The sequence below is a fragment of the Leptidea sinapis genome, chromosome 35 (genome assembly GCF_905404315.1).
Source record: "Leptidea sinapis chromosome 35, ilLepSina1.1, whole genome shotgun sequence".
Lineage (NCBI taxonomy): Eukaryota > Metazoa > Arthropoda > Insecta > Lepidoptera > Pieridae > Leptidea > Leptidea sinapis.
The window spans coordinates 2,544,342-2,559,848 of record NC_066299.1 but is presented as its reverse complement, the minus strand read 5'-3'; the positions used below and the strand labels follow the sequence as shown (position 1 = coordinate 2,559,848).

The window sequence follows — 15,507 nt, the reverse complement described above, 5'->3', positions numbered from 1 at the left end:
CTCATAATATCACCGGAATGTTAGAGGTATGTTTCTAGAGACACAATCTACGTGCAAGCCCCACTTTTGGTGTAATTTCTTCGCTATTTTCTATTTGAGCATTCACTGAGTGAGGACCAGGCTTGTTTGTTAAAATCAGTTTGTAGTCATTAAAAAGGCATAAAGGGCATTTATTTTCTCAAAATTGATTCCTTTAGAATTATTGATGATGATGATTGATGTCATTTCCAATACCTTCTAGATACTACTACCGCTTCGGAAACAAATGGCGCTCTGAGAGAGAAGAAGCGGCGCAAGAAACTCTCCCAGCGTTCTTTTTTTGCGCTCTTTTCAATAAAAATATACAATATTGTACAGTCATTTCTATCGCTATAAAATAATTACAATCTAGTCCCAGGCTGTCCGATCATTTAGATATTCACCAGTGGAGTAAGGATTTACGACAGAGCCATTTTTTTATAAAACATTTAAATTTATTTATAGATAATGCCTGAACAGTGGCTGGGACTTTATTATAGAAGTGTATACATTAATAATACATTAAGTGTATACCCTTAAAGCTATTATGTATCTTATGAAGCCTACTAGAATTAGTTACAAGCAATCCCTTATTTCTAGTGTTATAATAATGAAAATCACTATTAAGAGCAAAAAGGTGACGATTTTTGTGAACGTATATTAAATTTTCATAAATGTACTGAGAATGAACAGTCATAATATTTATTTCTTTAAATTTTTCTTTGAGAGACTGTCTATAACCAAGCTGATATACAGCACGAACAGCTCTCTTTTGCAGAGCAAACACTATATCAGTGTCAACAGCATGACCCCATAGTAAAATACCGTACGTGACGATGCTGTGAAAATAACTGAAGTACACTAATCTAGCGCTCGCAACATTCGTGTACTCTCTAATCTTTCTAACTGAAAATTTCTAAAATTATTTTGATCATCAAATCTTTTTTCAGTGGATCCCAATGGTCACAAGCTCCTGGATAAATTCAGCTCCCTTAGTGGTTGATACATTTTTTCTTTTAAGTGGAATATTTTGTATTTATTCTATACCTAACAAAGTCGGTGCAAGTAAGTAAGATCTTACATATTTTTTTTATTATAAGCTGAGATTCATTATTTGGATATTCTATAAAACAATAAAGATAGGACATAATCATAACATAAATACCACCCATATAGATTTCTAATACACTGAAACAGAAACCGTTGGTAGTCACTCACTATGGTTGATAAGGTATGTAATATACAATCTAAGCAATTTCTTATTTTAAAGTGATATCTATCACTTCTGGGATTAGTTGTACAAATTAAATTTGTGACCAAATTTTATGGAAGATGCGGGACTCGAACCTACGCCTCTCGGGTTCCGTCCGAGCGCTCTCACCAACTGAGCCAACGTCCAACAATTGTATAATTTAATTTTGGTTACAAATTTAATTTGTCTACTATACAATCCTACAAATTTTTGGATGAAAATACCGACTCTATTAGAGTCAGAGATTATTAAGTGGCAGTTACAGAGCCGATGAAATCACAACGATAGAAATCTCGCAATGTTTCATAAAAATGTGATAGAACCAAAGTTTTGTAAGACGCATGCAATCCTTTTTTGGGTGAATCAGCGTATTTGTAAGCAGGTGAAGCATATTTCAACTAGTGATATGACACTGCTGGAAATTTTCGAAAAAATTGTCAAAAGTTCTAGCTGACTGTACACGCATACCATATATATAGTTTGATAAATCAAAATAAATTCACTTATACTTATTAGTATTATTGGTATTATTAGCTATCCAACGCGGTATCGCTGCCAGTATTCTTGGTACACTTCCCCGTAATAATAGTTTTCTTTAAAGTAATCACAGTATTGTAAATATAGTTATAAATATATAAAAGATTTGTTTTCGTTGGCACTTTATACAAATATAATGATCTTATATACATAATAGCAAAACTACACTTATAAGTAATTTTGACAAATATTGAATTAAGGTTTTTATAATAATAATAATAATATTGACCCACTTTTTAAACAAATTATCTTGCCCCAAATTAAGCATATATAGCCTGTGTTATGGGTTGCAAGAGAACGATATATTTAATACAATATACTTACTTAAACATACATAAATACATACAAACATCGATGACTCGGAAACAAACATCCATATTCATCATATAAATGCTTGCACCTGCCGGGATTCGAACCCGGGAACTCTAGCTTAGTAGCTAGGATCGCTAACCACTCGGCTATACAGGTCGTCATTTTATGGAATGGTAAAATAATTATATTTGCAAAATAAATTCTTATAATTAATTATTATTTTCAGCTCTTTTCCTAAAAAATCTTCATGTATTTTACTTGTACCGTCTGTTGAGACTATTACCGCTGCTCGCGACGGTCGTGCTGTTCCAGATGTCTATCGTCAATTGGTTATCCGATGGTCCGGACTGGCCAAAATTGGCGTATGCTACGGGGGTCTGTAAGCAGCGGTGGTGGGCCGCCTTACTGCATGTTCAAAATTATTTGAAACCAAACGCTGTTGTAAGTTCTATTTCAAATTGTACAGGTGTCTGTTATATGAAGACTATTTACCGCTCTTAATATACCAGCTGTTTTAGAGCCAAATGGTACCCGCCGCAATGGCAAGCGTCCTGATGGAATGATCCTGGTGAATTGGGCACGGGAAAGGCTGCTGGTGTCGCACGCGACTTGCGTCGACACTCTGGCTTCTTCTCATATCCAAGTTACGTCAGTTGGTGCTAGGGCTGTGCTTCGGCTGCCGAAGACAGCAATACATATTTGTGCCGTTTGGTGTCGAGACACTTAACCCGTGGGGCCCAAAGACGCGGAGAATGTACAAAGTACTATCTTCGCGCCTCAATAACGCTAATGGAAACCCAAGCGCTGGCAGCTATTTCGATCAAGAAAGCCTAGCTATCTATCGTGGAAATGCTGCCAGTATTCTTGGTACGCTTCCCCGTAATGATAATTTAATATAATTGTATATATTAATATAATTTTATTGTAAATATAGTTATAAGATTTTTACTTTTTCCATGAATATTTGAATCGTTACGAATTCTCCCTCTTCGGAACATATTTTTCTTCACTCTCTTAAATACGTAAAGAAATACACAGTAAAGACAAAGCTACCATCACAGGCTGCATGTTAACTATATTAGCAGTGACTTCCCTCAAATTTGAATTCAGTAACTTACGTACTTACTTACTTAAGAGTTTAAATCTAGCAACACTGCTACACAATTATTTTCATGTTACTTAGTGTATTTATTATGTACAAATACTGAATATTTTTATTTGATGATATGATTTATATAATTTTTCAATAAATTATCTCAAGGAGCTTTCTTCCACGTACTACAAAGCTGTGGAATGAGCTTCCTTGTGCGGTGTTTCCGGGACGATACGACATGGGTACCTTCAAGAAAAGCGCGTACACCTTCCTTAAAGGCCGGCATCACTCCTGTGATTCCTCTGGTGTTGCATGAGATTGTGGGCGGCGGTGATCACTTAACAACAGGTGACCCTGTTTGTCCTCCTATTCCATAAAAAAATAAACAATATTTTTTTAATAAATAAATAATATACATGTTCATAGTCACGAGGCCAGGTGTATGTTACACACAGAATTTTAAATTAATAAGAATTTAGAAATTAAAGAGGAAAAATACAGAAACATGAAATATAAAAGATATCACATGTTCAACTTTATAATATTATAAATATGAAACCATAATTATCCAAATGTTATGAATTTTTTATTGAGTATAAATTCCTCTATGTTTTATTTTTAACCAATTCGACACGTGTTTCGCCTCTACCCGAGGCATCCTCAGAAGATTGTGACTCGCCAACTGTGGACCTCAGTCTCGTGCCAGAATTTGGCGGAATTAACACTTGATAAAAATCACAGCATTTAGTATAATCATTTCATTATTGTTTGAATTTAATTTGCAACTTTTTACATTTATTTTGCCCTAATATTATGTTTTAGTGTCTCTACCAAACCTGGTACTTAACAGTGGACACACAGCTTTATATGTTAAGTCCACTTGTACTCATTTTCCTGTTCGGCTCTCGGAAGATAGCTTGGTCTGTTATGACTCTCACCTTGATAGCTTCATTAATAACAGTCACCTATTATGCTTTTAATTACGACATTCCAGTAGTTATTGTAAATGTCTGGTGAGTATTTTTATTTTGTTGCAGTAGTTTCTAGATAAATTATTTAATTTAATACATCACAAAATCTACAGAACCTAAGTGAGGTTATAATAATACTATTGAAGACTTCTAATAATGGATTTACAATATTTATAATAAGACATGGTATTTGTGCGTGTGTGGTTGTGTCTGTGTGTATGTTTGCGTGTGTGTGTGTGTGTTTGTGTGTGTGTGTGTGTGTGTGTGTGTATTATTAATTATATATTTTTAATATTATTTATACCTTTCTATAGATTTTTATTAACAGTCCTTATAAAGCAGTGTTTACTGTTATTAAAAAGTTCAGTACTGTTAAATTGTTTATTATAGTTGCAGATTACTGAATTTTCATAATAATTCATGTGAATTTAATACAAATTAATGTAAAAACATTATTAATATTAGTAACTCAACTTTTTATAAGAGTTATATTTAAGTCATCAAGATCAGATGCGTTTATATGAACAATATCTATAACAGCAATATGGGTGGCTCATATTTCATAATCTCATATGCAGCATTACTGGCAAGCCACTAAAGAAAGATACTCGAGGACGTCATATTTGGCGACAATAATTATTATGTGAAGGAAAAAAGTAACATTAAATATTTATTGACTACTTAGCCATGCTACTCGTAAGTTAAGTAATAGATTACGAAACGCCTGGCCACGCGGACGCACGGATTGCATTCTAATCGCGGGGCGTGGAGTAGGAAATGGGAGGGCGGACACACGGACTGACCAGTGGGAGGCTCCTTTGCACAGGATGCCGGCTAGATTATGAGTACCACAACGGTGCCTATTTCTGCCATGAAGCAGTAATATGTAAGCATTACTGTGTTTCGGTCTGAAGGGCGCCGTAGCTAGTGAAATTACTGGGCAATTGAGACTTAACATCTGTCTGTCTCAAGGTAACGAGTGCAGTTGTAGTGACGCTCAGAATTTTTGGGGTTTTTTCAAGAATCCTGAGCGGCCTGCATTGTAATGGGCAGGTCGTATCAATTACCGTCAGCTGAACGTCCTGCTCGTCTCGTCCCTTATTTTCATTAAAAAAACGGACCTGTTGGAACGCTTACCTAACGAAAGAGCTACCTACTCAGCGTTGATTTTTCAACGCCTCATTTATTTACAGGAAAAATTGTTTATTAATTAAGTAGCAAACTTTATTGCATAATTAGAATGATAACGTGCTAAGGAGTACTTTTTTATTGAGGAAATGTGTGTATGTGTCACCTGATGTTAAGTGATCACCACCGCCCACATTCACTTTCAATATCAAAAGAATCACAGAGCCGCTGTCGGCCTTTAAGAAAGGTGTACGTTCTTTTTTATGTACCCATGTTGTATCATCCTGGAAGCATCGAACAAGGAAACTCATTCCACAGCTTGGTTCTACGTTTAAGAAAGTTCCCTGAAAACCGCATTGTGGAGAAACGCCATACATCCATATGGTGGGGATGATATCCTAATTTTTGGCGTAACTTTTCTTTAATATCGTGCCTGACCAGTCTTACTGTATAACCTGCGAAACACAAAAATCTATAAGTAGCTTTTCTGACATTAAATTAGTTATTCCCAATGTGTAACTATTCTTTATAAAATATGAATCAACGAGATGGAAGATGCCGATTTAATTTTTGATGAATCTCTACGAAAGAAAGGTTTTACGTAAGAACAATCCAAATCAAGGAGCTTTCTTCCACGTACTACAAAGCTGTGGAGTGAGCTTGCTTGTGCGGTGTTTCCGGGACGATACGACATGGGTACCTTAAAAAAAAGCGCGTACACCTTCCTTTAAAGGCCGGCAACGCTCTTGTGATTCCTCTGGTGTTGCAAGAGAATGTGGACGGTGGTGATCACTTAACACCAGGTGACCTGACGCTCGTTTGTCCTCCTATTCCATAAAAAAAAAAACCTTCATACGAGCGTAACAATTGTTTAACAAATATACTAAGTTTATAGCTCAGATATACTTCCTTGTATTTATTTTGTATGATTTATTATATCAATATAATATTTTAGGTACTTGAAAATACCAAAAATTTATATGAGAAAATTTTACGCCCATACTCCGGCGAGAGCTGCACCATATGTTATCGGCATAATGTACGGGTATATATTGAAGACATATCGAGGAAAAACTATTCAATTACAAAAGGTATACTGCAATATATTGCATTAACCATATTTAACCTTTAATATGAATGATATTTTAACCAAACGCAATATCTGAAGCCGACTTAAAGAACACATTGCGGATATCAAATACAGACGTCACTCTAATTCAGCTGTATGTGAACACATAACAGACCGTCCTAACCACTATATCCGGTGCGACCAATCAAAATTTTGGTAAAAGAATAGATTTCTCCAAAGACTGATACGTGAAGACATTGAAATTAAAAAACACCTAATTTTCAATAGAGAGTCTTCTGTTTAGAGTCACACCATATCCAATAATCTCTAAATTATAACCCACAACTACTACTGTTAGTAAATTTTACCAAAAACAATCTGTCTATAGCAAATACCACCTCCGCGGTAATATGAAAAAAGCTATCTTTGACTCATTTCATCTGCAGTCCCCCTGAAAACGATATCTGGAAAGGTCTTGAAACGTTAACGGCTTAACTAAAATAATAATAATACACTTTTACTTTTAACGCAAAAATCTAATGTAAGGTGGAATTCACTATTCTTGATTTTAGCTTTGAGGATCCCTCGAAGGTCCCTCGGGTGGTTTGGGTATTCTATCATCAAAAGTTCTTAACCCTCTCTGACCAACTTACTTTTTGTACCTCAACGATGTTGGCACACAATGTGTAGGTCTGGTTTCAGTTAAACACGCGTAAACGACGTATTTTCAGCGCAAATACAATTTTAAGTTAATATTTAACTACAGCGCAACTTTTAAGCCGTGGTAGAGAGGGGAAAAAAAGAAGTGTTATGGACTGATCAGCCCGCAGACTACGCATAGTCTGTGGGGTAGAAAAAACCCAGGCCTTTCGGCATTATGTGCGTTGAAGTCACCCAAGGCAGCCAGTTTCATTGGATAGAATCGGTACAAGAGAACGCTTGGAGATCGATTCACCGACTCTGGTAGAGCCTCCTGGGGTAAAATCTTTTTGGGAACTGCTAATATACAAATTGCATTCTTTATTTTTTCAGAAATTTATATTACCTATATGGATATGTGCCCTTGTTGCAATGGCATTTTGCGTTTTTGCTCCAAATGAAACCCTGTCCGAAAACTATTACGTCCCGCATTTCTTCGACCAATTCCTTTCCTCATACTTGCGATCTATGTGGGCTGCTTCAGTTGGTTGGGTTATCTTGGCTTGCACTCACGGCTTCGGAGGTTAGTACTAGAGATATGCGTATCTATTATAAATTTATCGGAGGAATGAGATATCATGAAATCTTTAAGAATTCCTCCATTTTGAATCTTTTTTCACCAAGCAATGGAAAATTGTGGTAAGTAATCACTGATCTTCCTAATCTCCTGCAACACAACACGACAGACGATGACAAAAGAAGATAAGTATGTAATGCAGTACAGGGCCACCGCTTTTTTCCAGCAGAAAGTTCTGTTCGAGTAACTATAAAATTGATTGGGTGCTGAAATTTAAAAAAAATATCGTGAGGGATCAAGTGTCACTGCGCTCGAGTTGTTTCAAGATGCGTTTTGCTTTAGGTCATTTTGTAGTGCGTTACAATTACCAATTACCACCGGATGCCGGCTAGATGAATGCCGTGAATCAGTAATATGTAAGCATTACTGTGTTTTGGTCTGAAGGGCGCCGTAGCTATTGACATGAGCAAGGCGTACCATCAGCTGAACTTCCTGCTCATCTCATCCGTTACTTTCATAAAAAAACTCAGATTGTTCTGTTTCTTATAGGTAGATAATAGCGCTTAACATAGAACGGACCATCTAATTTCTTGTACTTATTAAAAAAGAAACAATTAAAAGCATACTATGAAATACTGACTCTTTGTTGAATATTTTAAAACTTTTCAGGGCCTATTGAATGGTTTCTATCGCTGACAATCTGGAAGTTGCCTTCAAGAATGTCATATGCAGTCTATCTGGTTCATCTTCCCGTGATAATGATAAGAACTAACGGAATGTTAAAATCTGAATACTTTACAGACTTAGAAACTGTAAGTTGAAAAAATGATATAATATTCTCATAACGAGTATGAATTAATAAAAATTGTGCCTTAAATGTAGTTCATGTCATAATCATCCGAGCCGAAAGTCGTTCACTGCTGGACAAAGGCTTTTTTTGTTTTATGGAAAACCTGGTGTTAAGTGATCACCGCCACCCACATTCTCTTGCAACACTAGAGGAACTACACGAGCGTTGTCGGTCTTTAAGTAAGGTGTACGCGCTTTTTTTGAAGGTACCCATGTCGTATCGTCCCGGAAACACCGCACAAGGAAGTTCATTCGATTCCCTGGCTTCGCTTATTCTGGCAATCTTGACCAGATCATCGGTCCATCTTGGGTTGGTTGGGGGGCCTACCAACACGTTTTACTGTACGTGGTAGCCATTCGAAGTCTTTACTGCCCCAAAGGCCATCTGTCCTTCGAGCTATAAGCCCTGCCCACTGCCACTTCAGTTTCACATTCATTCGGGCTATGTCAGTGACGTTGTCCATGAAATAAAATATAAATACTTAAATAAATACATTTGTCAGCTGTGGGGTTCAAAACTATGCACCTTTCGGCAACCAACACTTATATCTGGCGCCGTGTAAGCCATAATTGAAATTAATTATTCAATCTCATCCCTACCTACTCTATGATGAGGCTGGCTGTAATGCGCCATGCGTTAGATGGACGAAAAAAATTGAGGAGATTTAATACAAGTTTCAATTTAAAGTGTTTAGAGTGGAAAAACTTAAAAAAGAAATAGATATTGGGCTTTTTGATAAAAAAATAATTCTAGCAGCTGTAAATTTGTGTCTTTATCTATATGTGTTTGATATAAATTGTTGGATTGTGGCAATTAGAAATACATTTAATACAGTACTAATTGTTGGTGTTCACTGGGTCTGATTAACCCTTTTTTGACTCGGACCCCCGACCTGTCGCGTTCCGTGCGAGCGCTCTTTCCAACTGAGCCAACCGTTCGAGTGACTTATCCTTTATAAAATCTTGTATGCTTTGTTCAACTCATTGCTTCATCTACAGGATCTACTTTACAGTGGATAACCTGCTCATTAGGAAATTACATATTTGCATATTAGGAAATTTACTTGAGATTTCGCTCTTTCAAATCTAAACAATTTGTTATCTGAGCTAGCTCTCCTCGCGAGAGGTCGTGGGTTCGAGTCCCGCATCGTTCATAAAGTTCTGTTTTCTGTTTTATTTGTGTAATTAATCCCAGAAGTGAGAGTTATTAGTTTAAAAACATAACAAATTGTTAAGAATATAGTTGTTATGTTTGTATTACTGTTGGGGGAAAAGTAAGTCGTTTGCCCATTTTAAAATTACGCGTGAGTTTTTTCGTAAATGAAACTGTAGTTTGAATGCGAAAAGTTTACTTATCGCACTCACGCAAATTTAGATAAAATTGCTAAAATAATAACAAAAGAAACACCATCGAAATATTTTCTATTCTGTGGAAATATCAAAACTGAACTGAGGTTGATGCGTCTGACAGTTTAATTTAATAGATAAAATTATGATTTAAGTTACAAAAGTTTAAAAACGAATATTGAGTCGGATATAAGAGTATATATGACGACCTGTATAGCCGAGTGCGATCTTAGCGATCCTACCTACTAAGCTAGAGGTCCCGGGTTCGAATCCCGGTAGGTGCAAGCATTTATATGATGAATATGAATGTTTGTTTCCGAGTCATGGATGTTTAAATGTATATATGTATGTTTATATGAATTTATGTATGGTTAAGTAAGTATATTGTATTAAATATATCATTGTTTTGTAACCCATAACACAGGCTATATATGCTTAACTTGGGGCAAGAAAATTTGTGTAAAAAGTGTGTCAATATTATTAAATTATATTGGATATAATACATAAATCGCCGCATTATTAATACTAAATAGTATGTTCAACTCGTGTGACAAGTTGTCGATTGCTAATAATTGGTAATATAATATTATTAATGAACACTTGGCTACAGATCTATGCAGCTTCATCGTATGCGTTTATCTCAATGCTGGTGGCCTTCGCCCTGTGTGTCGTGATCGACGCGCCCTGCTCCACTCTACAGAAGGCAGCTTTTGGTAAATATTGCCTGCCTATAACGACTGTTTAGTTAAATAATAAAAGTTGTGAATCAAACAACCGCTCGCTGAGAACTGACTTTAATTAACCGATGCCTACATATTATAAACAAAACATCACAACATCTTTTCCCTTATTTTTTTAAGTTAAAAAAACATTTCATGTAGAGTATCCTAATTTATCAAACTAACTGGAATCAGGTATTCGTTATTATTATAACATACATACACATAACATAGTACATTGGTTAGGTTAGGTTGACATGAGATGTCAAGTCTCATTTGACAAGTAATTTCACTAGCGACGGCGCCCTTCAGACCAAAACACAGTAATGCTTACACATTACTGCTTCACGGCAGAAATAGGCGCCACCCACACGCGGTACCCTTAATCTAGTCGGCATCCGGTGCATAGGAGCCTCCCACTGGTAGTTGTAACGTACTACAAAATGACCTAAAGCAAAACGTAATTAAGTATATTTACTTAATCCAATGTTAACATTTCATTGACTTAACTTGACAAAGTTCTAGATCATCTAATATATAAAATTCTCATGTCGCGGTGTTCGTAGTTCATTTTTTTTTTTATTTTTTCCTTCGAAACGGCTTGACCGATTCTCATAAAATTTTGAGTGCATATTGGATAGGTCTGAGAATCGGACAACATCTATTTTTATTCCCCGTAAATGTTAAGGGTGGCCACACCAATTTTTTTTTTTAATTTTTTTTACTTTTTTTTTAAATTTGTTTGTTTATGAGTCAGCATTAAAAAATACATAAAACTTGAAATTTTCACCCATCTACGATCAACAGTTACTTTTGTATCGCGATTTTAATATCGGCAATACAACGTTTGCTGGGTCAGCTAGTATTATTATACAATTCTATTATTAGGTACTGTTAGTATTTCATTATAAAAATTCTATTTATTATATTTTAATCATGCTTCATTCCATAAAACCGTTGATTTTAATTAAGTATCATCTACATATGTATAAATGTTGTGATGTTTTTTTAATTAACACTATGTATGTAGGTATCGGTAAATAAAGTCAGTTCTCAGCGAGCGGTTGTTTGATTTACAACAATCTTATCTAATATATAAAATTCTCGTGTCATGATGTTAAACATTGAACTCCTCCGAAACGGCTTGACCGATTCTCATGAAATTTTGAGTGCATATTGGGTAGGTCTGAGAATCGGACTACATCTATTTTTCATCCCCCTAAATATTAAGGGTCCCAACAATTTTTTTTTAATATTTTTGACATTTTTTTTTTAAATTTGTTTAATTATGAGTCATCATTAAAAAGTACATACAACTTCAAATTTTCACCCTTCTACGATCAACAGTTACTTTTGTATCGCGATTTTAATATCGGCAATACAACGTTTGCTGGGTCAGCTAGTAATAATATAAATTTTGACAGCGGCCGTGGCTTCTTCACCTGATATTCAGTGTTGGCTTCAGGACAGTTCTTGACTTGGAGCTGGTCAATACTTTTTGCAAGTTCAATTTTTTTTTGATGAAAATTAGGGACGAGATGAACAGGACGTTCAGCTGATGGTAATTGATACGCCCTTCTCAAGATTATTGAAAAACCCAAATATTCTGAGCAGCACTACAACTGCGCTCGTTATCTAGAGACATAAGATGATATGAGATTTGCCCAGTAATTTCACTAGCTGCGGCACCCTTTAGACCGAGCACAGTAATGCTTACACATTACTGCCTCACAGCAGAAAGAGGCCCGAAATTATGGCCACAGTTCGTTTGAGTGTGTCACTTGCTGGATAGATGACTTGTACCAGTGGCGATGGAAAGGGGGTGTTCGAGGGTCTCTCATAATACATTCTCTCTACAGACTTTGCGCTTGGCTGTCTGGATGTGGCGAATTTATTTTATTTTATTTATTTTATTTTATTAGGAAAACAAACAGACGACATAATAGGTTTAAAAAAATATACATCTATTAACCATTTACAGTTTTCGCATATAAGAGACTATAAGCGTGTGACAAATAACGAACAAAAATACAAAAAAAAGATCAAGAAGTAATACAATAAAAGTATATAGATATAAATACACGAAGACAAACTGAATGGATATTATAGTATTCAGGTATTCAGCAATCAAGAGAACACACACTCATCCAACGCTCCGTCAATGTACCTCTTAACGCGTTCAAGTGCTGTACTTCCTTTTTCTCCACTATAATTTCATCCACAGTGATTTTGAATTACGCGTGGGGAGCGCGCGCTATGTAAAACTTTTTCCAAGGTCACACAAGGTGGATGTTTAATATTAGTATTAATGTATGTTTAAGTAATGTATATATCGTTGTCTTGTGCAGTACATAGTATAGCCATATGGCCATAGCTGTGCCTAGTTTGGGGCAATATAATTTAAGGAAAAGTATGCCAATATTTATTAATGTCTTGATCCGGTCCGATCACCCAGCCGCTGGTCGGACCAGTTCAAGACACTCACAGGCCTACCACTTACGACCGTAATAAGGAAGGCCGAGGACCGAAAGGAGTGGAAGGCTTTAGTGACCAACATTACATAAACTTTGAAGTACGGACACGACCCTTGAAATGAAGAATGGGACTAAGAAGAAGATGTCAATATTATTATTAGTGTGAGAGATTTACACGGTTGCGTTGCGTATAGACATCGCTTTATTGTGTGTCTTCTACCGCATTTATCACGGGGAGTGTTCCGAAGAGCTGTTTCACCTGATTCCTGCCGCCGAATTCCACCTTCGCAGAACACGCCACAAGTTAGGATATCATCCCCACCATCTGGATGTGTGGCGGTCCAACACAGTGTGGTTTTCAACGTTGGTTGCGGTTTTCATCTGTTTCCGGGACGATACGACATGGGTACCTTCAAAAAAATCGTGTACAAGGCCAGCAAAGCTCCTGTTATTCCTCTGGTGTTGCAAGAGAATGTGGGCGGCGGTGATCACTTAACAACAGGTGATCCGTACGCTTGTTTGTCCTCCTTTTCCATAAAAAGAACAAATACGGTTGAGTAAAGTTGTATAATGAGCGACGCTGGACTAAAATTGTTGGACGATTTATATAATAATTGATTAAATATATTGACACTGGCTCGTAAAATACCTGTTGCGCACGATATCATTGAAGAAAATGACCTTGTAGCTTACGAATTCTGTTAGTTGGCGTAACGTCAAACACAGTTCTTTAAATAATGAAAATAATTATTTGAAAAATTAGCAGTTTTTATTTGATTTCCTAACTCAAACTCATTAATATCGGACCTACCATCATAGCTGTAACATATAACGCTGATGATGCAGTATATCTGGCTGTTGATGAAAATTTAATGAAGTAGGCGTTACTTTGTGGAAATCGATAATTATACAAATGATTTGAGTTTTCTTTAGTGTTAATTCCGCCAATATTTGTCTTTTAACAATTCGACACGTGTTTCGCCTCTACACGAGGCATCCTCAGGACGTGTTGTCTCGCCAAAATCTGGCACGAGACTCTAGAGACTCTTGATAGTCCCGACATTGTTAACAAATCATTTCAGATGTAGTACCTACCCAGGTCGTCCACCAATATTTCTCTTGCTGCCTTTTTTATGACAATGAGGGACTAGATGTCCATGACCTTTAGCTGATGGTACATAAAATATAAAATACGCGCTACCCATTACAATACAGTGCCGATCAGGATTCTTGAAAACCCCAAAAACTCTGAACGGCACTACAATTGCGTTCGTCACCCTAAGACATAAGTTGTTAACTCTCATTTGTCCAGTAACTCACTAGCTTTGGCGCCTTTCTAACTGAAACACAATAATAGTGACAAATTACTGCTTCACGGTAGAAGTAGGCGCCGTTGTGGTACCCATAATCTAGCCGGCATCCTGTGCAAAGGACTGTCTCTGTCTCCATTACATGGACATTTCATGGACTTATTCCTTTGTCAGTGGGACATTCTACGTTTTATTACTGAAGTGAATTATTCTATGTTTATGTGTTTTATTGTGCTAGCTTACAGATGAAATCTTATAATACATATATTATTAACATTATTATTACAATATTGTTAATTATTTCAGTGCCATCGCAAACCAGCAAAAAGGTGAACGGAGCTAATGTTCAGGAAAAAGATAATAAAACAAGATTGTAACAATAATATTAATTTTGTTAAATTAAAATTTCAAACCAAAAATGTTTTTTTTTTACTCATTTCACAATTTAAAAGTAATAATTTTTACAATTTGTGATTACCGATTCTATACATCCAGATAGTGCTAAAAATACCTTTATACTACGTGGACCATACTGCAGAATGCTTCTGAACTGGTCATTTATACATCATTATCTAAAAAATAATAATGGTAATTGAAGTGCAGGTCAAATTTGTCATATTCTCTTCTATAAAAATGTAACAGCTTTAGGTTATATGAGCCAAGTGTGAAAGATTTTATACGTGCACCTGAAAGTTCGGAGGATAGCCTTTTTGATAGAGATTTTAATACCGTGTATAGACACTGAATGTATATGAAGCAAATTTCCACAATCATATTTTTGTTCAGCAAGATTTATAATCGACTCGATAATTTTGGAAAAAAAAAACAATACAGAAACAATATTATATATATATAGCACTAAACTGTAAAAAATCATTGCGTGTTCTTCTATAACTTAAAAATCCACTTATTTCAAAGTTCTATTAATACGACACTAAATTGTAGTTACATTAATGTTATTTTGGAAATTATTTATTATTTTTATTTTTAGTGAATCTGAAGTACACTAAATAATTTGTTTGACTATTTGTAGACCTATTAAACGTGCTGCTAATATGAGACAACACCGTTTAAAGAAATCCAGAGATGGTCCAGGTCCAAATTAGGGACCACATGGACGGATTCTTGTAGACTACATAGTCTGATACAATCCTGGTGTAGTCTATTTTTATTCTATGCTCTCTCTTTATTGTCTCACTCTATTTTCTATTT

General features: G+C 35.8%; 1 protein-coding gene across 1 annotated transcript; it reads left to right on the top strand.

Annotated features, from left to right (window-relative positions):
* Positions 1-2,431: 2,431 nt before the first annotated feature.
* On the top strand, positions 2,432-14,702 carry LOC126975401 (O-acyltransferase like protein-like). Its single transcript, XM_050823290.1, has 7 exons — positions 2,432-2,557; positions 4,035-4,108; positions 6,267-6,402; positions 7,413-7,602; positions 8,266-8,408; positions 10,403-10,505; positions 14,602-14,702. The coding sequence occupies exons 1-7, from the start codon at positions 2,432-2,434 to the stop codon at positions 14,670-14,672; spliced, it is 843 nt and encodes a 280-aa protein (XP_050679247.1). The 3' UTR covers positions 14,673-14,702.
* The last annotated feature ends 805 nt before the right edge of the window (positions 14,703-15,507 follow it).